Genomic DNA, 26,923 nt, shown 5'->3' with positions numbered 1-26,923 from the left:
ATGGAATTTATAAGAGCTGTGTCAAATAATTTCTATTAAAATACCTTAGTATCTGTCTTTTTTAGGAGACAGTGGTGTAATAAAGTAAGGCAGAAGCACTTAACAGATCAAAATTGATCTGCATTGCTCTGTTGAAGGATGGTTATCAGCAGTGATTGCTTTGGGGGGGTAGACTTGAAGCCCGTGTGTGCTGATCCTGGAATATCAGAGCAATTTGCACATATCATGTATTACCTTGAGTTTTCTGAGTTCTCTTAATGAACAACATCCAGAGTTTTAGAAAGAACAGTCCCTTTCTCTCTGATCCAGTAATCCCTGGTATATGACATGATGCACTAGGCTTTCTTATACAAACAGAGGGTCAAATTCTTTAAAAATAAATACATAAATCAAGAGAAAAATGAATGGTGTTCAGATTGCATTGCAGGCAAAATATTTTACTATGGGCATTCAATTGAACTGTCAGCACCATATCTGGTGCTGTCCATGAGGTCTCTGAACAACTTTCCCTGATGTTACAGAGAGAAGAGACAGATCTTGCTTTATTTCCCCTCCCAGAATGCAGTAAAGTACATACAGGCCTTTGTTCCCCAGTTTTCAAGCTCAGCACAGCTATTTTTGATGACACAGATTCATACTTTTCCTTAGTATTTTGCTGGTAATGAGAAGTCATAGTGGAATATCTGTATTTTCAGGGAGTATTTGAATCAGCTAATGTTTTGCAGCGTATTTTCCTTGTTTTTTCCATTGCTGGACTGCACTGACTGGTACCAACCAATTATGGGAGAAATAGATATTCGTGAGTTCATCACTTTGCTATTTACTTGCAAGGGGCAGCCAGCACACAATGAAGCTTTTTGGAAGGATCTAAACACTGCATTGGAAATTATAGGGCAGAGAGCAGAAAGCAGAAGAATACAATGCTGGAAATTACCTAATGAGTAAAGAAAAGCATCAGTGACCTGAGTCTTTATGGGTGCAATTCCCATCAATGCTAATGGGAATTGTTGATATAAAACCCATCTCTGCTTTCCACCCTCCCCTTTCTCCCTACACACATCACCCAAAGCTGAAATTGCAAAATAGGAAGAAATTATTGGGGAAGAACATTTTGTGTATGTGTTGAAGTGTTCACATATTGATTTACAAGCCATTTTTAATTGTTTTTTGTGAAATGTTGAGAAGGTAATAATTACTGTCCAAGCCCAGATTTTGCAGCTAAATGGCCTATTTTAATATGCCAGGATAATGAAGTTACAATATATTATATGGCAGTGGTGTTAATATTAAACTTTTTCAGGAAGAGGTGGCTGTATTTTCTGTGTTGATCCAGCTGTGGCCTGACTGCAAGCAGAGATTCACTTGTGGAGCTTTCAGCTTAAATCTCAGTCAAACCTCATATTCCAGCCTAATTCCTTTTCTCTTCTGCTTCTTCCCTGGACCCCACTGACCCCCACAAACTGATGAGTCTCTGCTGTAGGATTTTGCTATGGAAATGGGAAGTTGGGCTGCTTGCTCCTCTTCCTTGATGCTGGTACCAGCATGTCCCAGGAAGGTTGTGGTGCCTTGGTCATCTTGGCTCCCCACTGACAATCTCTCCCAATTAGGATGATGATAATCTCGGGGTGCTAATTATCATCAGTGCAGGCTTTGAAGTCTCTCACAAGCAGCACAGTGAGGAGAGCTGCCTCGGGTAGGGAGGTGTTGCTCTGGATGGAAATGTGTGATCACCCCCTGTGGTGAGCGTGCTTTGGGAGATGATGCTTCTGAACATCTTCATACACAGCCTGTACACCAGGAAAACTCGAGAATGGAAAGAATAAAAGGTGAGAAAACATCACTGAAAACTAGGCTGGAAACTGCCTGCAGGGTTTGGCTGATGCAAGGAGGACACCAAGGAGCAGGTTCTCCTCTTCTTTGTACCAGTTTAACTTTATTGTCCTTGTTTGACTTTGCCATTTAGTAGAGCGTGGTTTTTAGGTGAGTGTTGTTTGGGGTCTGGCAATTGCAAGGAGAGGTGAAGTGTGCATCTCTTCTCTAGTGCTGTGAACCAGAATCAGCACCAGGATGTGATTCTGTCAGGGGACCCTGGATAACTGTAGCTCCCCGTTTTGATTTTGTCATTAGTCAGCACCAGGCAGATTTGCTGAAGCATCCTGGGCTGAAATTTCTTTGAGAATTTCCCCCCATTCCTTGTAAAGCTAATTGCCTTGGAGTAATTGGATATCAATTAAATTAAAGACTTGAGAAACAGGGTAGCTGGAGGATAGCTTTTGTTTTCCTGCTTCTGAGGTATTTTTATTCCACAAATGTGCTTAAGAAACAAGACCCAGTGAGTCAGTGTTATTTGTTTACCTGCAGTGAAGTCATCCCTGTTAGGAGCTCTGACAGCCCCTGCTCCTTCCCAGGTGTTCCCCTGCTCCCTCACCTACCCATCACTGTGTGAGGAGTTTGCTCCTAATTGACACACTAACTTGTAATCTGGACAGCTTTCATTTGCTGGGCTTTGGTTAGCATTTTGAGACTCCAGCAGCTTGTTTGAGCAGCTCCTGCACTTCTCCCTGCAGAGCATAACAAATGCATGGCTATTAGGCTGGGGTGGTTCTGAGCAGGAAGATCTGCTCTCTGTGTTTGGGCGCTGGGGAGAAGCAGGATGCTCGGGGATTCTCAAATCACAGCAACAGCAAATGCTCACAGGCTGCTGTGACAGGCTCTGCAGATGACAAGAACACCAGTTCCAATGAAACCTTGCCACCATCATTTGTGGAAATCCTGATTACAAATTTCTTACACGAAGCCCTTGCTGTGAACATTCATAGATTAAACCAGACAGCTCCTTTTCGAGTTTTACTTCATCTTTGCTGTGTTTGCTCCTGGGGCCATCTACAGCACATTTTCTGAGATTTAGAGAAAGAGTGAAAAATTACAGTGCATGTAGTGCCATAGGAACATTCTTCAAGATACTGATTTTTATGAAAAAGGGGAGAGGATGGATTGAATGCCAGTCTAGTTATAATTGCAACCACAATATTTTTCAAACTAGGGGTATTGATTGTGTCCTTGAACCAGCAGTGATTGTTTTTATGAAGCTTTATGTTAACCATTAAAACTATTTTAATATTTCTTGGTCTAATTAGATTTTTCTATAGATGGCAATTAAGCAAAAGGAGTTGCAGTCAGTTATATTGATGTCAGATCAAAGTCTTGCAGCAGTGCTGAAGTTGAATGCTGTCAGCAGTGCTAATCTCAAAATTGTGTGCATTATTTATTGTGAGGTTTGTGTATCACTTGCAATCCAGAATTTCCCTAATCATGCTATGTATGATTATAAGAAGAATTTTGTTCACTTTATCTTCAGTACAGGTAATGTGGTTATGACATTTTTACAAAAAAATTGAACAGTAGGTTAAGGGCTGAAATGAGGAAGGATGATGCATCTCACTGAACTTTCATGTGGATTTTTAACTGGCTTTTAACTAATTAACATTAATGTTTGAGCAAGAAATGTTGTGGGAAATGCAATTAAAATTATATCATGCTGTGCCATTTTCTGTTCAGTCTTGGATTATTCTTCCTGGGTCCCCAATATAATCCAGAGTGTGGATTCAGTCCTCATTCTCAAAGAAATCTCAATTTCTCAGTGCACCTAAGCTGTAGTTCTGTTGGATTTTCTAGGAGTCACTTGGATGGACTCTGGTAAAACTTACTTATCATTTGCCATTAACATGAAAAGGTTTTATTTAAATCAAGATTTTCTGAAAAATATTCTATGCTATCATCCAGATCTTGTGAAACACCTTCACAACATTTTGGGAGTTGAAGTAGGCTTCTTTTTTATATTTTTGACTGATACAAATAAGTATCTACTGAGGTATTCTGCTTTTTTTCTTTTAAATGGAAAGAAACAAGCTGACTTTTTTTCTTTTAAATGAAAATAAAGTAAGATGATGTTTAGAATACTTGTAGAAGTGTTAATTTGGGAAGCAATGTGAAGTGTTGAGGACTGTCAGGCAACCCCAGCATCAGCAGGCTGGAATGGTGATGTGAGATGGGCAGGAGGGTGAGAAGCAGATTCTCTTTCCTCCCAGGGTACATCAGTTCCAAGTTGTGGCTTCTGCCTGGTGCTGAGGACAGAAACGTGTGAGACTCTTCTGAGCCCCTCAGGGAGAAAATCTCATTCAGTATTTTGGAATTGTGAGAGGATCAGGTGATAGGCATTGGGCCCTACAACGGTGGGGGGAGGCTTTTGTGTGATTTCCATGAAATAAAAAAGTGAGATTTCGTGGCAAAACCAGGCTGTGCAATCTGCATCTTAAATAATGATGGTTAAGCATTAGAGAGCCATTATTTGAGCAAGGCCTGGCTTTTTCTGGCATTGACACCAACATTTTAAAATTAACTTTTACCTAAGGAGTGCAGAGGCTTAAAAAAGCATTGCAGGTTATATTTCTTACATCTCTAACCAGCACAATGAGGACTGGGCTGCCTCACTGGATGTTTGTTCATTTGTATTGAGCTGAGCACCTTTTCATGCTTGATAACCAAAATGCTGCTGCTTCTTATGTTCTGAGATGTTATTTTATTTGTTCTTATTCCCTCTTATTTGCTTGTTTAGAGCACAGAAGCTGAGCCTGTTCTTTAGTTAAAAATGCCTCTCAGAGGCACCTCCCAAACTGTGTTATAGGTACATGAGCCAGGAGGTAAAATTTCTTTGAAAGCAAAGGAAGAGAGAAGACTGTAAAAATGAATATTTTGGACAGCTGAAGAGCTGCCCAGGAACGTTGTTAATTTTCCCTGAAGGTAGCAGTGGAAGGAGTGTTTGTTTCTGAGCTGTGCCATGCCTGGCTCTGAGCTGTGCTGCATCAGCAGCTTTCTGGGGAGAGTGCAGCACTTTGTGTTCAGCAAACAATGTGCAGAATTGCAGGATTAGTTTTTCTCCCATTTTAAGAGACAAAACAAGAATAGACCATCCCACTGTATTGGTGCTTCACCCTCCAACAAAAGCATTTCAAAGCCACCTCTCACAAACAAATTGTTTCTCAGGCAGCCTTGCAGACACCCTTATGTTATACCCATTGTTCTCTGCCCACAGAGGTGTCTGTCTGCTGGGGAACTTGCATCTTTTAAAGCCAGTCAGCATTGTTAAAATACCAGGCTCTAGGAAGGGAAACTCTTGATATCCTAATTTTTTGGCGGCAATAATTTCTCTGTTTTAAAATGATGGTGTTCCAGTAAGAATTCCTGTCACCCCAGCCATGTTTCACCTCCAGTGCTCTGTTTGCTCCTTGGTTTTGTGTCCGTTTCACACCTGAGGTTCTGTTTCAGCCCTTTTCAAGGACTTGCTTTCTGTGCCTTTTTAGCCAGGCTGGATAGGGCTTGGAGCTACCCAGGACAGTGGGAGGTGTCCTGCCCATGACATGATGAGCTTTAATGTCCCTTCCAACCCAAACCATCCTGAGATTCTCTGTGATTCTTCTCCAAATATTTTATGCTGCATTTGGTTTTCTTAATACTCAACTGCAGGAAAAAAATACAGAGGAATTTTGAGAACTTCTTGCTATTTTAAGTACACAACTTATCTAAGGTTAATTTTATATAAAAGCTGATAACACAGAGGCTTTTTTATCTGATCTTTTGCTTTTTGCTATTGGTTCTTTCCACCAGTTCAAGTTACAAAAGGAGTGGTAATCTCCTTGGATTCTTTAGCACATATCCTCCTTGAAATGTTGACCCCTTCTGCTTCCTTGCCACCATCCTTGCTTGATTTCCTATCAGTGTAATCACCCTTTCAAAGAACACCCATCTTATCCCTATTTCTTGGGGTATCTTTTTTGCCTTTCCTCTAAATCTCTGATATATCAGCTGCTTGTCATCTACTTTTGAAAAATCAGATTTATCTTCCCATAGCAGTCCCTGCAGATCCCACCACACCTCTTCCTCTCATTCTTTGCTGGCTCCCTAGAGAATGTAAACATTCTGCTTATCCCACAGGATGGCATTGGCCAGAAGTTACTTACTGTCATCTTCTGAGATCCCTCATATTTCTTTTGTGCCTATTATTTACAAATTCATCTTACTTTTAATAGTCTTGAGATGATATAGCCTTCCCAATAAATCCAAAACTCTTATCAAAGCTTCTAACAACTCATATCTCCATTACCAAAAGGCCTTCTCTTATCAGGTATTGCTTTGACATTTACCCTCTCATTTTGTGTCTTGCTGTTTTTCTCCCTCTTCTTCACTTTTGAGGAGATTTATGACCTTTCCCGTCATGGAGGCAGCAAGGAGAGATCAGCTCCTGGCTCTCCTCAGCCATTTCCCAGCCCTTTACCTGCTTGTTCTGTTTTTAGTGTCTCACCTGTGCTAATTCCAACGCTGCTCCTGATTTATATTCCAGGAAAAAAAATGAATCGTGTGACTTTGCCTCATTAGTGCTACAAAACGCCTTCTGGAAGTGTCTCTGTGCTGGGATGCCTACAAGAAAGTTTGAGCGTGATCCAGCAAGTTAATATGCTGTCAAATAGAGCTGAATAATTTCCTTCTGCTTTCTGGTTTGGCTGCATCATCCTTGGGAGGGGGAACTTGTGGTTTATAAGTTGCACTGCAAGGTCTGTGAGGCAGTGAGGGTTTGATTTGTGTGCTGAACTGCTCCTCTGTGAAGCCCTGCTCTGTCCCTGACAAGGCTCCACCCCAGGCTGAGTCTGTCCTGTGCTTTCAGCTGGAATTGCCCTGATTTGGGGAGCACAGCTGATATATTCTCACCTAGGTGCAGCTTTCTCTCAAATCCACGAACCATTTAATTGCTCATCCTCTGCAAATCCCACCAATGCAAATTCCTTGTTATTTTGGGCTTCTGATTTACATGAAGCCTCAATTTTCTTTGCATGCCCATATTCCTAAATCTTTTCTTTCCCTTTTTAATCTCGTGTCCAGGCAAGGCTGGGTGTGCTAAGCAGTGCTTCAAGTTCTGTTCTTCTATACATGCATCTGTTTCTTATTATTGTGTAGCTTCTGCAGACACAATTTTTTTAGAAGATTTATTTCATTTACTTTCTAAAATATTTTCTGATGTTTTCTCTGATGGAAAATTGTGTAAAAAAAATACAACTTGAATAGATTGTATACAGAAGTAAAGAGAAAATATGAGGCTGTGACAGACTGCAAACAGAACTTTGCCAATTTAACTGAAATTTTACAGTTCTGTAACTCAAGAAATGCTTTGGAACTCAAAACTGAAAGCTTTTGAATAGCTCCATAACAGCATCTAATTGCTCTAGCTATTTATAAAAAAGAGAAATTGTAAAACATCGGAGTTCAAAAGTGAGCTATTGCACATGCCCAACAATCTTTTTCAACAATAATTTCATAATGATTTTTAGCTTGAGGACTTTGTGCTGTGCATTTGTAGCAGCCAAATTGACACAATGGAGTGTAATAGCTCCAGAGCAACCATTACAGTCTGTTGGGTAATTAAAAGCTAAATGGAACGTTGAGAAATGATCCGTACAATGGGATTGGCTAATTTCTTCACTTTTGTAAATTTAAGTCACTCAAGATGATGTTATCCTTTTTTTGAAGTGGGTTTATATTCCTTAAATCACCACAAAACCCAGTTCAACCTCAGTATGGTATTAAGGAAGACATCAAACTTTCATGGTGTAGTGAATTTCATGTACATTGTCTTCCTCCCATGAAACACTTTCACACTTCTGTTGTCCACTGGCACAGAGAAGATATTTTATCTGGAAATTCCTAAGAAATGGAACTTATTTATCAGGGGCACAGCAGCAATGAGAAGCTTCCCTTTGGTGTGATGTCCCTGCAGACAGAGCACAGGCAGCCAGGGGCATTCCTCAGTTTTTCCAGAGTGTGGCTTGGGCTGGGAATGGGAGAGGTGGATGTGACCCCCTCATTGCACTGTGTTTGTGGTGCTCCACCCAGCTGCAAACAGCTGGAGCATGGAATGGGAGGACAAGGAGATGCTCCCAGGGCTGGAGCCCCTCTGCTCTGGGGACAGGATGAGAGAGCTGGGGGTGCTCAGCTGGAGAGGAGAAGGCTCCAGAGAGACCTCAGAGCCCCTCCCAGTGCCCAAAGGGGCTCCAGGAGAGCTGGAGAGGGACTTGGGACAAGGAGCTGGAGGGACAGGACACAGGGAATGGCTTCAAACTGACAGAGCAGGGCTAGATTAGACATTAGAGTTGCTTATTTTTAATTGATTTTGAAATACCATTAAGTTTATACTTAACTTAAAACTCCTTCCAACTCCTGCACTTTTCTTCTCCACAACTTTACTTCTCCTAACTAAGCAGTTCTTGCTGGCTGTTGTCAGTTCATTTTGTGGACCTGTCTGTCTCAACTCTGCCCGCTGAAGGGCCACGTCGTGTCTCTCTTATTGATTCTGGGGTCCCCTGAGACATGCTCACCCTGGTAATTCAGCAGCAAACATCCTGCACTTCCATCAGAGTTTGCCCAGAACAAGCTGTTTCTGTTTTATTAAGCTTTATTAAGCTGCGTGGTTTTGCTGATCCACAGCCTGGACACTTCAAACAGGCGTCATGGTGATGCTGCCCGAACTGGACTTGACAGGTATTTTTCAACCTGTCTGGTGTTAGCTTGATTTTTAGGATCATTCCAGACAGCTGTTGTAGCAAAAATTATGCTGCAACACAGGCCACTGGGTAGAGAATCCATATTTCAGGATGTAACAATGTTAGGTGTGCATTGAAAGTTGTTAAAACTCTTCTTGACTACATTAAAAAATGGTTTCAGCCCCAGTTACAAGCCCCAGAGGGAGCAGGGCTTTGCTGTCTCTCTCCTTCAGGGCAGCACACACTACCTGCTCCCTGAGTTCTTGCTAGCCTCCAGAGTAAATGGTGAATTAATCTTGTGTGACTGAGAGAAACTTATGGTACATGAAATTTAGAATGCTGTCCAGACCCTTTCAGAGAGGCTTCCATCTCTTTCAGACCTCGGGCTTTAGAAAATTGAACCAAAGGAATATATGTTGTACCTCTGACAGAACTCCTGTTGTTAACTATTTCTCATCCTTTAATTTCTCTGAGTCAATAGCCTGGTGTGGATGCAGGCCAGGCTTTTGTGGGGAAAGCTGCTCTGAGACACCTGTGCCACTGAGACAGTCACCTTCATCAGCCTGGCCCTGACCTTGCTCACGCTCCTGTCTGAAACTTGTGCTCCAGCAAGGGCTGAATCCCTCCATCTGCATTATCCTGCCTTCCCTAACAGCAGCCCTGGAGGATCTTTCTCCTCAGGCAGGGAAGGGCATTCTCACCAACACATAACCTGCTTGTCTGCTTCTTCACTCACAGTAATTGCTAAAGTTGTAATTTTAAATCTGACTGCTGGTATCAGAAGGCCAACTACATGGTGTTATGTGGGTCAGGACCTGCAAATCCCAGCATCTTAATTTGACCTTTGGCAATTGACTCAGTGCTGTTTTATTCCCCATCTTTTCTCCTTAATTGCAACTGCAGCTGTGTCTGGCTGCTATTACAAGAACTGAATTAGAAAAATGGAAGAAGTTATTCCATGGTGCTTTGGCTTTCGAAGTAGCTGTTTAACCCTGTGATTTTGTTAGAGCCATGCATGAAATCTATGCCTCTGATGTCTCTTCTGTCATATGTACTTATAATGCTAAGAAAGAACACTCTCAAAATGATGATAAAGGGAAAGCTTCAGAACTGTGATAATTCTGACACATCATTACTATGATTGACACGATAAATAAGTCAGGTCATAAGGAATAATGCAGTTCTAAATCCCCAACCACATAAGCTTGCTGAGAGGGAAAAAAGGGTCTATTAAATTTTCTGTATAGAGATTGCAGTCAGTGGTGCATAAACAATACATTCTATAGCAACCTGTTCATTGCTCAAGTTGTTATTGGCAGGCACTGTGGCATTTCTGCAGTCATTAAAAGAAGCTATCACTATTAATCTCCAGTCTCAAGGCAGACAGGTTTAACCTGAAGCTGATCATCAAATAATGGTAACAGATATTTGTGCTTTGGTGAACGTTCTCTTTCATCTTTGGATGCCTTTTCTGCAATGTAATGGGAAGGGTTGAGGATTGTAACCTTCATTATAGAAGTTAGTAAGTTAATAATGTGTCTTTTAAACAGATTTTTCCCCCCAAGCCAAGGGTATTTGTGAAGGGAAGGAGATTTTATAAAACTTTGCCACTCATTCTATGCATCCTCAACAATCGGGGTATTTCTTACTCTAATTTTCAATTTAGAGTCCTTGGTTTCATAAAAAGCCTCATCCTTGAGCTGTCCAGTGTTCCTCCATTAGACGAAAAAGCGTTTTTTGGTTGGTGAATTGAGTCCTTAAAGTGATGACAAAGAGTGATTACTAACTAGTAATGTATTTATGTTCCCCTTTTCCTCCTGGTGGCCTGAGGAGCCCATCCCACCCCACAGGTACAAGAGCACTTGGGAAGGGCAACTGTAAGGGTGAATTCATCCAGTTCCTTCCTTAGAAAGTGGCCCTTGAAAGAACTGAAATAATCAAAATATTTTGACTTGCATTCTCTTTTGCTTCTCTTTACTCAAGGAAAATTGTGTTTTCCTCTGGGAAAAATACAGGAATCTGTCACCACAGACAAATGGGAAATTGGGATTCATAAAGGTTAAGGGAAAAAAATTGAATTTATTTTTCATTCTTCCTAAAGAGAAAGTCATATCCCTTCTCAAATATCCCTTAGCATCCTCACAGAAATAGGATGATATCTGTCATTTAGGCTCTGTGAATGCTCTTGTCCCAGTTCCAGCTTTTGGTTGTGGTAATCAAGTGATCAGGGCAAAACAAACCCATCCCAAGTTACGCCTTCAGAAACCATTTTTATGTGCAAATATAAAAATTGAATTCCTTGGTATAAATGATCTTCAGAGCATCCAGTTTCATCAAGACACAGAGCCCTCAGAGGTGGGGACAGCCCTGCCCTGTTGTGCCCCATGTCCTCATCCACTCAAAGGATCAGCAAAGCAGCAGCAGCTCTTCCCAGCCTCTCACTGAGCTCCTTTGCTCTGTGGTCTGACATCAGTCACAATGAAGGACATAGGCTGGAAAATCAGTTTAAATTAGCAATTCAGGTCCCTCAGAAGGGCCATAGTCCCACGCTGTCTGAAGGAGGAGTGTGCCAGGGACAGTGACAGGGCAGGGCCACCTGATGGGAGTGAGTGCAGCCCAGCCCCCCTTGGCAGGGAGCAGGGGCTGGGGTTCAGCTGCTCTGCAGTGCGTGAGGGGCTGGGGGAGATTTCTCAAAGCTCCTTCTCACAGAATTGTTTGGGTTGGGACCTCAAAGCTTGTCCAGTCCCACCCCCTGCCATGGCAGGGACTCCTTCCCCTATCTCAGGCTGCTCCAAACCCTGTCCAACCTGGCCTTGGACACTTCCAGGGATCCAGGGGCAGCCACAGCTTCTCTGGGCACCTGTGCCGGGGGCCTCCCCATGCTCACAGCGAAGGATGTCTTTTTTATTTATAATCTATGTAATCTAAATCCATCCTCCTGCAGCTTAAAGAGCAGCCAGGAGTTGGTTGAGGGTGTATGACACTGACCATGTTTGCATCCAGAGAAGATTAGGAAGGCAGAGATGCTGTTGGTTTGAATTTTGGAAGGATTCAGCTCAGAGGGTTGAGAGGAGCATCCCTCTGCCCAGGCTCCTTTCCTGGCTGGTTCCCAGGGAAAGGGGAAGAGTCCTCACTGACACTTCACACCCACTGAACCCATCCTCTGCAATGCTTCACATGGGTTTTCATCTTGGCTTTTTAAACTTATAATTTCGTTGTATGTGTGCATTTGATTTCTGAAAAAGGACAGAAGAAAGATCTGGCAGGACATGGCCGTGGAGATGGAGGGGCAGGAAAGCAGGATTCTAACCCTGGGATGGAACCTGCTGGCTGAATGGCCTCAGCACATGTTTTGATCTGGGATTTGGGCACCATTTCTAATGCTTTGTAAAGCTCAAGCTCAGTTCAATTGCTGTGGTGACATGTGCCAGGCTCTGAGGGCAGCCTGAGACAGTAACTGAGAAATGCAAATTGCCTGGTTCTTGCCTGTGGTACAACCTGGGAGAATCCTCTGCTTTTCCCCCCTCTCTGCTCTGCTGTTGACAAAGATACTGTAAATAACTGTCCAGCAGCAGAATTAAATTTAGATTGCCACATCTCATTAAGGAATTTTCCAACTGAGAACTGGCCTGAAAAGGGCTGTGAGAAGGGAGACACCTTCAGAGCCTGCAAGATCCCCTAGGATTTGTATCTTCCAGCTGAAAACTGGAAAGAAAAAACAAAATCTTCCCATCTTGTATTTGAGTGTAACCTAATATGTTAAAAGGTTGTAATAAACAGGTCAGATGCACCTGGTGCAGCCTCATTTCAGTAATGTTTGTCCTCACCTCATTTTCACCACACATAAAATGGAGATAATGGTTCCTCCATCTTCTCTAGAGGTCTCTGGTGTGCTGGGAGAAGCAGTTATTATTTTTCAAGAGCACTTTCTACTCCTTCTGCTTTCCAGTGGTAATAATTTGTACTTTTTAATGGTAGGAGTAAAGGATTTGTACAGAAGTAAATCAGCTTTTTAAAATTTTCCACTTTCCCTCTTTGCTGGGTTTTACATTCCATGCATTTGTATGCATAGAGAGGAATAAGAAACAACAGAAAAATTGTTAGCAGTTAAAAACATTTGTTTAAAAGCATTTTTGTGACTCTGGTTCTCCTATATGAAAAAAGGAACAGGTTTGTTTGCAACATGCTATTTTTTCTTGTCCTTTACATTGGCTATTGCTATTAATTATTGTGAGTGGTACTTATGATTCACTATAAAATACACAATTTTATGTCCACCCTGTCTGTGCTGAGGGAAGACTCATTTATTATTTTCAAAGTGAGTAAATGACAATGATATGCAAAAGCTTCTTAATGTCTCTCAGAAATTTGGTCACTTTTGTCCTGCCTATGGTTGCACACCTAAAATTTGTTACCAGACAGAAACTGGAAAATGCAGAGAAACCTTAAAAGGTAAAATTTGCTGAGCTTTGGGTACACATTGGAGTTGAAGCTTGTAATATTTTCCATGTGTGTTATTTTAAATAAAAATTAAAAAGCAAATGAAGCTATCCCCCAAATCAACAACAAACTCCCTCTGAGATTTGTGCATCACAACTTCTGGATCAGGGCTGAGTGGGAAGCATGGAAAGCACAAACCCAGTGCAGTTTCCATGTTTTGAGAAATAAATTGCTTTATTCCATGTATGAAATGCTCAGGAGATGTGTCTGGAGTCTCTGCCTTGTGGGTGGGACGAGGGGCAGCTGTTCCCAGAGCCCAGAGCAGCCCAGGTGCTGAGCCCTGGGGCAGGGCTGCTCTGCCCTGCTCTGCACCCTCGTCCCAGTTCCCTCCCCAGTCCCTGATCCTGGGTGCAGTAAATGCTTGAGTGGGGAGAGCTTTACTTGCACCTTATAGTGGGCTCTGTTACAGAGTGGCATTAAAGCATTTTGCTGAAATACCAAGTGATCTTTTTCTTTTTCAGCGCTGCTAAGTGAAAACACATTGATTTTTATTTTCTTTCAGCAACTTCAATAGCTCAAGATTATTACTATTTTTAAGAGTGATAGAGAAATGTCAAAAATGCTTCATCTGTACTTTTATTTTTATATATCACCAGGCTTTGTGTTTTTCAGGGGTTTTTTGTTTGAAGTTGCAGACTTTGGGAACAGGGCAGAGAGATTACAGTTTATTTCAAAAAGCTGCTTCTATTTCTGAGTCCTCTTAGAGATTTTGTGGTTCAGTAGGTAACACATTTTATTGTCTTAAATTCAGTCTATGCTGCAAAATTCTTTTGCTCCTGAATAGCCAAATGGTCTGGCACACATTAATCTCTTATCTATAATAATGTTTTTTGAAAGGAAGGAGGGGAGGGAGATGGAGCAGTTTGTGACACTCTGTAGGGTGCTGGCAGCAGCCTGCAGAGAGGCCAGCACCAGCTTTTGACACTGCACATGCTTTATTCATTCAGCATTTCCTCCCACTGGAGGTGAGAGTGAGGTTTCAGCACCAATCCCACAGCCAAAAGCCTGGAGAGGAGTCACCGAGCAGGAGGTGGCAGGGCCAGGTTGGTGCTGTGGGTGTTTGGGCATCCCCATCACACCCAGGACCAGGGGCTGGCTGCACCCAGCTCCTCAGCCTGCCCTCCTGGCAGCTCTGTTTGACCTGCTTGGAGTCATTTTAATCTGCTCTAGGTGCATTTCATGTGTGTGTTCAGGGATTCAGTGATTCATCCCCCTCATTCTGTGTAAGCACTTTCAGGAGATGTGTATAGGAGAGGGAACAATCTACAGGTTTTGGGTTTCAGGTGGACCCTGCAGTGTTTGGTTTCTGGCTTAGCTGACAGCTGATAGTTCTGCTCTGACACAGCCCATCACCATCTGGAGAACAGAATCATATTGTTAGGGTTATTTTTGGGGCAAATCTGAATAAAATGGGTTAATTAAGTCGAAACAATGCAGTTGTGTTCTGCCTAATGACACGTTGCCAATTTATTTCAAACTGACAACCCAGGGACATTTTGGGAAGTGACAGAGTGTTTCTAAACCCAGGGGTGAATTGATTTCTTTTTAAAACAAAATGAAATAGATGTTACTTGTACCTCAACAATATAAAAATTCATGTCTCAGACGATGGTGCGTTTTCTAATGTGCCACTTTATCTTCCACTTATTCCCCCTAATTTTCCTTATTAACTGTAATTCTGTTGTGACATCCGAGTGTCATATTATAATGATGAAAATTTCAAATAAGAAGCAGCATGAAACACGAAGTTTTGGATGAGCTGGGAGTCAAGAGCACCCTGTGGAAATAAGCTGATGGTTTTTATCACAGCAGTGAGTCCCTGTCATATTCAGGAGAGGCTGTTTACCAACCACACAGCCAAAAACTCTGACCAACCCTTGTCTGAGAGGGCAGGAAGTCAATGCAAGATTGAGAAGACATCCCACTCTTGTCTTGGCAGGGCACAGCAGAGAGGAGATCCTAAGTACATTAATGCAAAGAGCATTTGTACAGGCCAGGCAAGGTACAGCCAACAGTTTGTTTTGAACAATGCTGGCACTACCCAGACTGCAGCAGCACCAACAAAGAGCCTGGAGTAATAATTTCCCTTTAGATTTCTTTTTAGAGGGCTTGCAGCATTCTCTGAGCAGCATTTATGTGCTGGGTATAAATAGGCAGGTCCAAAACCCCATTCCACATCCCAGAAAAGAGAGAGGCTGGTTTATTCTCACTTCAGAAAATTAAATGCTTATCCATCTGTGGAATTATTTTTGAATGGATACATTTGTAGACTTTCTTTAGCTGGGTTATTGTTTGCTCTTTTGGAACATTCTTTGCTTTCAGAGTTGTTTTATTCTGGTGACAGAGGAAATGCAGCAATGTGTATTTTTCTTCCTGCTGAAGTCTGAGGCAGCGTTATATTATAAAATAACCAGAGATTGATAATCACAAAGACTGCAAAGGGGAAGCTGCACTTTACTTAGAAAAAAAAATCTGCGCTAGTAAGGGGAAACAAAACTTTCTTTTGTTAGATAAAAATATTTCTGTGGATTCTCAGCTCTGCTGTGTGCATGGCTTTGTCCTATTTTATTTTATTATTATTTTACAGTACTGTAAATATTATAAATGAAATTTTATTTGATTGTGAATGTCTGTGACCTGAACAACTCTCCTTTTATTAAGGATTGTCTCCCTTTATAGAAGAGAGTGGAGAAGTAGCATGATATGGTCAGGGGATGGAGAACTTTAGACCATATGGAGTGGACCTGAGGCCCCTGATAACCTATTTCTCAAAATATTATTTTGACAAGTCATTCCATATGTTTGGTTGAGTTAGCTGCTGGAAGAAGGCTGTGGGGTATCCTCTTGTTTTTCTGATCTGTTCCCTTTATGTAAAGACTTGGAAATAGCAGACCTTTGGGAGCAAGGTAGCAATCTGGGTCCCAAAACATGTTCCTCAGATGTGTGTGTGTATAAAGATATAAAAATAGAATGCAGCAAGAGTTGACCTTGAGCTTAAAATGCTGCTCAGTCAGTGCATCTGGGTTTGAAGAGTTAAGTTCAACAGGGAAACCAAGAATGCCTGTTTATTTCAGTGTTATCCTCGCTGTAGAATTGCTCTCCTTTAAGCCTTCATGAACTGTGCCCAGCCTCTGGTATCTGGGATCTGAGGCTGTTAAAATCAGTAGGGTTGTTTTATTTCTTTTAAAGTTCAAATTATGTCTATATGTGGCAAGTTTTAATCTCAGTTCTTGGAGGGGATTTTCTGGAAAAAGCTTTGACCCATACTTTGCTTATCCATCACCTACAAAAACAGACTTGCGTGGCTTTGGTTGAGTGTTTTTTAAGAATGTGGGAATGGGGCCCAGGTGGTGGCCTGGACACTTGCCTCAAATATCTGTGACACAAAAGCTCCTCCTTTCATTGTGAAGGGCACGTAAACTGTGGAACTTGTTCAAACTAAAAGAGAAGAGATTTAGATTATCTAGGAAGTTAAGAAAAAATTCTTCCTGTGAGGGTGGGCAGGCCCTGGCACAGGGTGCCCAGAGCAGCTGTGGCTGCCCCTGGATCTCTGGAAGTGTGCAAGGCAAGGCTGGGTGGAATTTGGAGCAATCTGGGTTGGGGAAGGTGTCCCTGAACTGGATGAGCTTTAAGGTCCTTTCCAACCCAAACCATTCTGGGATTCTGTGATCAGTCTGTGTGCACAAGTCTCTGCTTCCATGTAATGCCCCACAATATTAGGTTCATTTGAAAAACTGCTACAGAGAAACAGATCTTGGGAACTCACATGTGATCAATTGTACATATCTGCTTTATGCTCTACAGAGCATGTTTAATCTTAAATCTTCCCTCTGAAAATGGTGCTTCCATTATTGTTGTCATAAAATAAATTGAAGGTATTTCATAAAGAATTTCCCCCAAAGTCACTGCAAATGCTTTATTTAAGTCCAGTGAAGGATTCATTCTCTTCTTTAGTTGTTACCACCCTTTCATTTCTAAGTAAGAGGAAGAGTTTAAACTTCTTACAAGTAAGAAAAAGCAAAAGTAGGCTGTCAGTTGTGTGATTTTATATGTGCCAGAGTAAGGAGTTAAGAAATGCATTTATAAAAAACCCCAACATGAAGCCATATGCAAAGACGTATTTGCAAATAGAAAGCAGCATTTTATTATCTCCTATTTCTCTCTCTTTGCTGCTGCTTGACATTAAACCAGGATGTGCTGGTGAGAATTGCAGCCCCAGAAATGGCAGCAGCTCTCTGATCCCCATGGCACAGCCATGTCCCCAGCTCAGCTTTCCTCCTTCCTTTCTCCTCTCAGCTCTTCTCACTACTGAATTTGCATTTCTGGACATAATTATTAAGTGACAGATTTAGTTTATTTAGCATCCAGCTACTGATGTGTGGTTTATTAACTTAAATTTCCCATTATTAAAAAAGCAAATGGGAAATATCCAGGTGTGTCAAGCACTGAGGATGCAAGGCCTTAAAATTTTGTCCTTAGGATAAAGTGATTCCTGCCTTGTGCTGCAGAAACCCCTGCAACCACTGCCAGGCCCCTCAGTCCTGTTTCCTCCTGCCAAATGAGGGTCTGTTTATGGTTAAAAGGATGCTTCTCATGCAATGCACTAAAGTACATCGTAAAAATATACAGCCTCTTAAAAGTAATTCCCACTAATGAGTTATTTTCAAGTCTTTTTAAACGTAGCCGTGTTTTGGGAGAGATTTGAGGTTGCTCAGCCTGGAGAAGACTCTGGGGAGACATTGGAGCATCTTCAGTGTCTGAAGGGGTTCCAGGAGAGCTGAGAAGGGACTGGAGTGCCAGGACATGGGAGGATGGCTCTGAACTGCCAGAGGCAGGGATGGATAGGATACTGGGGAGAAATCCTTCCCTGTGAGGGTGGCCGGGCCCTGGCCCAGGGTGCTCAGAGCGGCCGTGGCTGCCCCTGGATCCCTGGCAGTGTCCAAGGCCAGGTTGGATAAAACTTGGAGCAACCTGGGCTGGTAAAAGGTGTCCCTGCCATGGCAGGGGTGGCGCTGGATGGGCTTTGAGGTCTCTCCCCACCCAAACCATTCTGGAATTCTGTGATTCCATGGGAAGCCAAAGGCTGTGGGCCCTGGCTGCTGCTCTGCCTTTTTGCCTCCTGCATCCCTTTGAAGATGACTCTGAGGCTAATAGATTCCACTGCCAGACCATGGATATTTTTCCCCCTTTTAACCGGTGTTGAATAAGATTACACACTCTATCCACTTATTTAGCTCGTATTAAAGCTATCTGGTGAATTGAAAAGCCACCTGAGTGTTCTTTAGCTGGAATAGCTTGAGGCTAGATATTTTTTCATGTTAAAAGCTCTAATGATGTGCTGGATGATAAGTTTCCAGGCAGAAAGAAGCCCCTCACTGTGCAGGGGGGAAGGTCAGGTCAGTGACAGAGACTGAACTTCCAAATTGCTCTTTCTGCATGAGGAGTTGTGAGAAGGGAATTGCAGAGGGTTTGAGCAGGAATTTGGTCTGCTTTTGAATTTAGCTGCTGATTCACAGGGAGCTGTGTAACTAAGCAGTGGTTTAATTTCCTTATAACTGCATGGGACAATGCTAGAAATCTATTTCTGAGGTAGTCCTGTAATACAAAGTGGGTCTGCAGACCTCAGGAAGTAGAAAAAAGAGGAATTCACCCCCCAGACAGCAGCTGCTGGGTCACCTGCACTTAATGATCTGTAGAAAGAGAGGAAAATCAGGAAAAAAGCCACATCTTCCATCCCTGTCTTCAGAGCAGAACTGGTGAAAGACAGGCTGGAGGGACTGTGTCACCAGGGGCCATCCTGGCCTTGCTGCCTCTCCTGGAGCACTTTGTTGGTTACAGAAATACATTTTCCATCTTTAAATCAGTGTATTTAGACCCCAGCCTCTCATTGTGCCCAGGAGTGGACCCTAAGAACTCTCTATAAGGTTTTACACCTTTTCAGCCTGTGTTTTAGACTCAGTTTTATCCAATAAAATATATAAATCTCCTCTTTACTGTTCTATCTACACACAAAGGGGTATAAATTGTCTTCTGGCTAGAGCTGAGTTTTCCATTAATCTTTCCCTAGGGCTAAATTAACAACACTTGCACTCTGTGTGAAAGTCCTTACAGAGGGGGAGAAAAAAGCTGTTTAAAACGTGGCTGTTAGTTGTTTAAACATTTGGAAGCATTTACAGAGTGATGCTGGCTTGGATTTTTACTCCTACTCCTCATCTTTTGTGTGTTTTTCAGTGAATCTTTCCAGACAAGACAAGTTTTGCTTGTTTCATTAGTAAAATGAAGGCTGTGGAAGAACAGGATTGTTTTCTGTAAATGCTTTAGGATGTAAACAGAGAGAGAGAGCAGCTCTTCAGACTATAAAGGACAGCTCTGGTAGAAGAACTAAGAGAGTGCATTGGCCATTGAAGCTGGGAATTAGGAGTGTTTGTAGCAGGTTGAGCAGAAAAGCTTCAGGAAGCTTTATAACCAAAAAAGGATCTGGACTGGTGAAATCACCACTTGTATGGGTTAATTTCTGTGGGTAACTTTGTTTTTGAAGTTAAATGCTTCAGAAGTGTCATCATGACAAATTCAGACAATCCCACAGGCCCGGGAGGGGTGGATGGAAAAGGAGGGAGGGGAGGTTCTCAGCCTTTATGACATGGGAAATTCAGGTAAAACGAATTTATTGCAAGGCTTCCTCAACAGGTGCTGATGAAATCTCTTCTAATTGATCCTTTACCATATCCCTCCTCAAACTCTGGATGTTTAACTTGGGATCTACTTGCTCTATATTGTTCTGAGTCTTATTATTTTATTCATTTTTTTTAGATTTTTTTTAAACTTTTCTTGCAGTGGAAATGCATCCTGTGTTTGTTGTGATGTGGACAAAGCTTAGTCACAGTGACAAGAGTGTAAAGAGTCAATAAATACAACCGACCTAGATCATTCACTTGTTTTGCTTGGGTTTTGTAAATCTTTTTTGTATCTGGTGTTTTATTCATATGTTGTGATGTTTGATGTCTGGTTCAAGACAAGGGCTGGATATAGAAGAATTCACTTGCTGTGATTAATGCAAACAGCTAGGCTGTTTCTTCCCTATAAATTTGATCCACAAAATTAAGTTTGTATGTTGCTCTTTATTTGCTTTTTTAGGTCTGCAGTCTAGGTTCTCAAAAGTTAAATTAAGTATGTTAATTCTTAAATTTTTGAGAAGTCTGAAAGCATTCTTTGGTACTGAAAAGTCATAATTCTTGATATAACAACTCTCCACCATTAGTTTGCTAATTATTTTGTAACTATGTAATGTTGGCTCAAAAAAAAACCCATCTGGAGTTTTTATGTTCTTCATCAAACTAAACAAATGTGACCTAGAAGCCTCATAGGAAAGTCTCTGTTATTTTCCTTTATGCCTAGAAATCAGAGCAGCGACCTGTGCAGTGACAGCAGCATCAGATTTCCCTTTTCTTGAAAATAAATAGTCTTGCTAGAGTCAGAGTGGGAAACTGCAACAGTAACTTTGATTATCTTAATGCTCTTTTATTGTATCAGCACTTAGGAATCACTCCAATAAGCAGGGAACCAATGGACATGGTTTGGACATGGGTTTATGATTGAGAACACACTTGCTTTTCATTAATTGCATGATGTTTCTCTCTGGTGCCTGCAGGTGGTTGTCAGCATTTGCTTTTCTGTTGATCAGCCTCCAATTCCTGTTGTGCATCTTTTGCTCCAAGGGGAAGGGAAATTAATCTATTATTGATCAGGATCCAATTCCTGTTGTGTGCCTTGTACTGGAGAGGGAAAGGGGCATTAATCCACTCTGGGTTCATAATTCAAACCATCTGCAGGCTGTACCTGGCAGCAGGGAGTGTGTTCCATCAGGTTGTTTGTATTTGTAGGGTTGCTTTTTCTTCTCTCCCCTCGAGCAATCTTGAGATATTCTTCTTTTCTCATATTCTGTGTCCCAGGCAGAGATTGCACATTCCTGATGCCATAATGTTGTACTAGATGTAATATTTTTGCTGTTTGTGCTGGACTCTTATCTCCTATCTTTTTTTCTAATAGGGGTGTCCATAGTTTGATAGAATGAAGTTTGCATGTATCCTGCATAGGAATTACCAAAGCATTTCTGCATTCTGTGCAAGCCTGGAAGTCTGTGGGGAATTTTAGGGTGAAAGTTTTCTAATATTTTTCTCTCAGGGCAACTTAAAAATGGTTTCAAAATTCTGTTTAAATACTCAATTTCTCTATTATCTTGAGGGTAGGGTACTGGTGATCTCTTCTGGGGAGCTTTTTTCTCACATAGACAAATTTCATAACATGAATAAGTAAATTTATTTTTGGGTACTGATTCCTGTGGGATCCCTTCTTCAGTGCAAGCTGGACGTGGAGCAGTATTTGCAGTAATTTACAGTGAGGGTAGAGATGAGGTGCAGCCAGCCTCACATTCCAGGCTCTTGATTATTTGGACAATCCTCCTCCTGCTGCTCATGGTCACCTGGTTTGGATTAAGCTTCTTCAGAGGGTTAGGATCTATAAGCAAACCTCAAAAATAAACCTTATTGTTGTGCTCAAGTCTGAACTCAAACTATTATTTATTTTCAGGAGATAGAGTTTCTCTCAGTTTCTGTTGAGGCTGGCTTACCTCATATCTCTGTCACATGAATTTGAGCTCCCATTGAAGTAATACACTTAATATTCTGCACTGCAAATACAGACATAGATAAACTTTGCATGTCATAATGTAAAATCTGGGGAAGAACTTAATGTTTATGCATTTCTGAAGGGGAAAGAACCTATTGTGTCTTCATTCATCTGGCCTGGGTGAGATTTCAGTTCTGTTGGGAAAATTAAGCACCCTGAAGTGGCTTTGATAAGGTCTGGGATCTTTATAAACTGTAAATTACAATATTTAAAATTCCCTGTACCTTACATGTCAATATATGTACAGAGATAAAAATACTGTATTTGCAGAGATGATAGGGCAGTGTACATAATTATTGTATTTAAATAACAGATGAAAATTCTACAGCTCATCAGTACTAAAAAAAAAGAAATCAGTGTTAGGCCTTGGATGGGTTTGATTCCTGATCAGGCAGGAGGAGGGAGGGAGAAGTTCAGCAGCTCAGTGATGTGCAGCCATTCACAGCCACAGGTGATAAAAACAGACCATGCAAAAGTTGTTCACTCTTTCTTCTTCTCTCAGTTTATCTCTGCTGTGTGGGGGATTGCCAGATTCCTGAATTCCACAGTCTGGAGAGGAGTTTATGTTCAAAGGGACAGAAAAAACCCCAGATCATCCCTTTCCATTTTCTGTTGTCTCTTTTTTTTTGGGTTTTTTGTTCTCTTTTTCTGGCTCTTTAAAAAAAAATAACCAAACAAAAGTTAAATATGGAAAACATAATATCAGTACCAATTTACCTTAATATCTTGTGCTGCAAATGACAGCAGCTGAACTGTTTCATGAGCAGCTGGGGATGAGGGGATGAAGGCTGGAGGACAAACTCCCTCCTGTCCCAAGTCTTTCTTGTTCCCACAGTCTTGCTTCAAAAACTGTTTGGGGTCAGTCCTGAAGGCCCTGCAGGTACTGGGCCCTTGGAGATCCTGGCAATAGCTCAGACAGTGATAAATGAGAAAGCTTAGAAGCAAAGGAGAGATTGGAAATGCTGGGAGTGCAGTGGCTAAAATGGAGAGAAAGGAAAATAAAGCAGTGTGAGTTCTTTTGCAGAACAGTTCCCTGTTGGATTAGGCCTCTTGCCTGTGGCTGTCCTTCTGTCCAGTCATCTATTAAGGGCTAAAATCAGATTAAGAGCACTCCCCAAGTGTTTTTCAGTGTCACTCAGCCTTGTCTCTGCAGCTCCCCACAGGTTCCCCCCAGACTGATGATGTCTGATAGGGAGGCAGCCCCTGCTGCGCTTCTGGGGTCAGTGTTTTTCCCTAATGCTGCTTTGCTTTCTTAGCTGAGAGGAGGGCTCAGAAAGCAGATGGAGAGGAAAGAAGACCTTTCCAAAAAGGTAGAATATAGCTGGAAATGGTGGTTTCGTGTTAGTGGGTTCATCTCACTGTAGCTCTGTTCCCATGTGCATTTGTATTACTTCTCCATTTCAGTGTATTTAATATTTCCTTCAGAGAAGCTGAAGTTCAATCATTCAATTAAAATATACATCAGAAATTGAGCGGCTCTTAAATAGTGGGAAACGTCTTTAGAAGACCATGGGATGGAAAAAAAGGGAGAAAATGCCAGAGATGAATGCAGAGAGGCTGAGGGAAGGGGAGGGAGAAGAAGGAAGAGGTGATGAAAAGCCAGAAGCAGCAAAGTGCCAGAAAGCTCAGGCAGAAAAAAGTCTGATGAAGTAAAAAAAGGAGCATTGAAAAAGAGAAATTCAATTGTTTTCGACAAAAGATTTTAAAAGAAAATGTCTGTTTACTAACAATGACATTCTGCATTGGATTTTTGTGTAGCATCAGTCAAGTAAAATCACATCTGTGTGCTGCACGTGGAGGCAGGAGAAGGATGGAGTGGCTTTATTGACAGGCAGGATGAGAAACTTGGGGAGTCTGGGTAGCTGTTCATTATCTGAGTGTTTGCAATAACTCTCTGCCTTCCCCAGCCTGATGGAAAGCTGATCTGCCACATCCCATCGTCCAAACTAAATCCCAATGTTGCTTATCTCCATTAGGATCTTGGCTACTCTGATACTCCAACCTGTGGATTTCTTACAAAAGGATGAAGTTCTGAAAGACACAGATGCCAAGTTACAGCCCTGTTGAGATTTCTGCTCTAAAGTAAAACTAAGATCCTCCTTTGGTGTTTCAATTAGCTATAAAACAAAGCTGCAAAGTGCCCTCTGCAAAGGGAATGTCCCTGTGGAGTTTGATTTGGCAAGATTGGGGACAGAGTGAGTTATGGGAAGGAGCTTCTTAGTGCTGCAAAGGGAAACTTGAGCTGTCTTTGAATATAAAATAGGAATATTCGTGCTGCCTCCATACTGTTTGGGTAATACTTGGAAATGTTGTTGTTTTCTGTATATGCTGTTATGTCCATAGCTGACCTTTGTAGGTGCATTCCTGAGAATCCAAGCTCTGACCCTGTTGATGAGCTCTCTGTCTCACATCAGAATCTGTTCATCACAGCTTTAGCAGGAGCCTGCTTTTAATAAGTTTATTTCAGAAATGGTACAAAATAACAATAACCACATGCTTTTAGATTTTTGTTACAGTCACCAAGAAATCTCTGCCTTTTCCTGGTTGCAGGATGGGGAATGTGCACTTTTATTTCCTTTCTTATCTGCTGGGTGCACACAGGGCCACTCATGTGGGTGATGGGGGTGACAACAAAGCCAACTTCTCCTCTTTGTCTGGTTTTAGTGGGGAGCTGATAAGTCAGACAAGTGGTTTTCCTCTCTCCCAGATGGAGATAAGGAATGATTGCTGCTAAATTAGTCACTGGTTTGTTGATCTTTTAGCATTCACTGTTGTAAACCTTCATCTTGGGCAGAAATGGTGGGGAGCAGTGATGCTGAGGTTATTTCTTATCAGTAACAAGCTTCTAATCTGATCATCAGCTCTTGTTTTCTGAGGTTTTTTTGTTTCTTTTGGTTGTTTTTTTTTTAATTACTAACTGGAAAATTTCTGCTATGAATACCTATAAGACCAGCACAGAAATCTCAGAAAATAGATTTTCTACCTGATGGCATTGTATTTCCAGGAATATTCATGTGGAGGTGTAAAAGCTACTAACAGCTTGTGTTTTGAGATCTGTGTGTGTTTCATAGAGATGCTGTGTCAGGTTGACAGAGCATATTTAGGGGAAGAAATAAATATCTGCTTACTCTTTAAGTACTGTGCTTGAATGCTTGAATTTATTCAGAAGTGTGGGTGGTATTCTTTAAATTTTAAAACTGTGCCACGCTTACATCTCCTGTATTACATTAACTGCTGTCAATTAGAAAATCCAAATGTAAAGGATTTGTCATTGAGAAATCTGCTCACCTTGTGAACTTTTTGAGCCCCATAACCAAAGTCTGTCTATCCAACAAGTAAAATCCTTCTGACCATTTTCTGTTCTTTAAGGAATTAGCTTAAATTTTAGGGTCCATAGCTTGCATTTCCCAATTTCCCATGCTGCTTAATGGGCATGGACTAGCCTCCTGTGCAGAAAACATTTGATGAACTGGCTTGCTTTTCCATCAGTTTAGTTCTATTTTCATTACTTTTCCCTGTAATTTGTTTATTGGTTTCCATATCCTTGAAAATTTTATTACTGTGTTATTCAAGCTAAAAAATAGCTAATTTTTCTTTCCCAAATGAGTTGCTTGAAGCAAAGTACCTATGAATACATGGATATTTTAATTCACTTACTAAATGCATACAGAGAAAATTTACAAGCTGCCTTTTTACCATTTTTTAAGTGTCTGCTGACTGTTGCATAAGCTAAATTATTTACAGTATGAAGCCTCACAAAAGAGTAACAGATTTGGGTTATTTACTTTCCTGATAAGAAAAGGGGATTGAAGTTGCTGTGATATGCTGCTTTGTTAATTTTATATTTGTTCCCCAGTGTGTAAAATCTTTTTAAAGAACTAACATGAGTATTGGCAGACTCTTTTGAAATGGTGTGGAAGGGGTAAGATTAAACAAAACATTAAAAGGTCTTAAAAATATAAGTCAGCAAGTGTTTGATAAAGAAAAAGTGCTCAACAGAAGAAAACATTTTGGATGCTTAATTTATTTCTCTGTCTTAGAGAATATCCCTGGATGGAGGGCAGGGGCCAGTTCTTGGGAGTTGTGGGGTCTCGGGATCTCTGCTGCTCACAGTGACCCCAAGGTGTTAGAAAGTCTCTTTTCCCAGCCCAGTGGTCAAAAAAGGAGTCAGAACTCTTCAGTTCTCGGTCTCAAAGTTGTTTATTGTTTCTTATCTAGAAAATTCTTTCTCCTGTCCAACCAAGGTCTGCTCAGCAAGGCAGGCAGAGGCACTCTGCCTGCCCCCGGGGTGGTGTTATCTTTTTATACTAAAAACTACATGTACAATATTTACAATTACTTTCCAATACCTATCACCTATGTTAGACAGTGAGCTTCCACTCTAAACCAATCCAAAAGTGCCAACATCACCCAGAAGATGGAGGCCAAGAAGAAGGAAAAAGGACAAGGCACGACCAAATTCCTCCATCTTGGGACGCCAAGCCTCCATTCTAAAAACCTCAAAAGTTTATTTTTCATCCTGTGACAAACTAACTGTTATTCTGCTTATACTCTTTTGACTTGTAATTCTTCATGTAAAGGTTGGTAATTGTTTATTTCCAAGAGCTAAATCAAAGGCACAGGGGTCTGGGGCTCTGTGCCAGGGTCTCTGAGCCCCCTGGGCAGGGGCTTGAGCCCTCCAGGGCAGCCAGAGGAAATTCCTGTGTTCCCACAGCGGGGTTTTGCTGCTGGCTTGGTTGGAACGCCATCGGGAGGTGCCAGCCTGTGGTGGGGCTGGAGGGTGCCGTTTGCAGCAGTGCCTGGAAGGTGGCACCCTGGCTGTCCCAGCCCTGGCTGTCCCTGGGGCTCACCAGGTGTGTCTGTGCCCTGCAGGTGCCAGCAGCCCCTCGGACAGCGCGGCTCCCGCCATGGTCATCCGTCCCCACAACACCAGCGTGGTGGCGGGCAGCAGCGAGGCCACCCTGGAGTGCGTGGCCAACGCCAGGTACGGGAACCCCTCCACAGCTCTCGCTGGGACTCTGTCCTCTCTAAAATGTTGTTTTCATTTTTTTATTGTTAATAATTTGGAGATTGAAGCAGGATGCTTGCTCTTCAGAGCAACCGTATGAGTGATCTTGTTTGTCCAACATTACTGAATTAAGCCTATTGAT

The 26,923-nt window shown here is 41.8% G+C and overlaps 1 protein-coding gene across 2 annotated transcripts in view; it reads left to right on the top strand.

The window, feature by feature from the left end:
• The window catches only part of SDK1 (sidekick cell adhesion molecule 1), a 382,650-nt gene that overhangs the window by 203,838 nt on the left and 151,889 nt on the right, over positions 1–26,923 (top strand). For both annotated transcript variants that reach the window (XM_074553325.1, XM_074553324.1), the window contains exon 6: positions 26,646–26,757. In XM_074553325.1, the coding sequence (XP_074409426.1) occupies positions 26,646–26,757 (112 nt within the window). The remainder of the gene's footprint in view (positions 1–26,645; positions 26,758–26,923) is intronic.

Source organism: Zonotrichia albicollis, chromosome 16 (assembly GCF_047830755.1).
Source record: "Zonotrichia albicollis isolate bZonAlb1 chromosome 16, bZonAlb1.hap1, whole genome shotgun sequence".
Taxonomy (NCBI): domain Eukaryota; kingdom Metazoa; phylum Chordata; class Aves; order Passeriformes; family Passerellidae; genus Zonotrichia; species Zonotrichia albicollis.
Note: the sequence above shows the minus strand (reverse complement) of the source record. Positions and strands in the feature narration are given on the sequence as shown.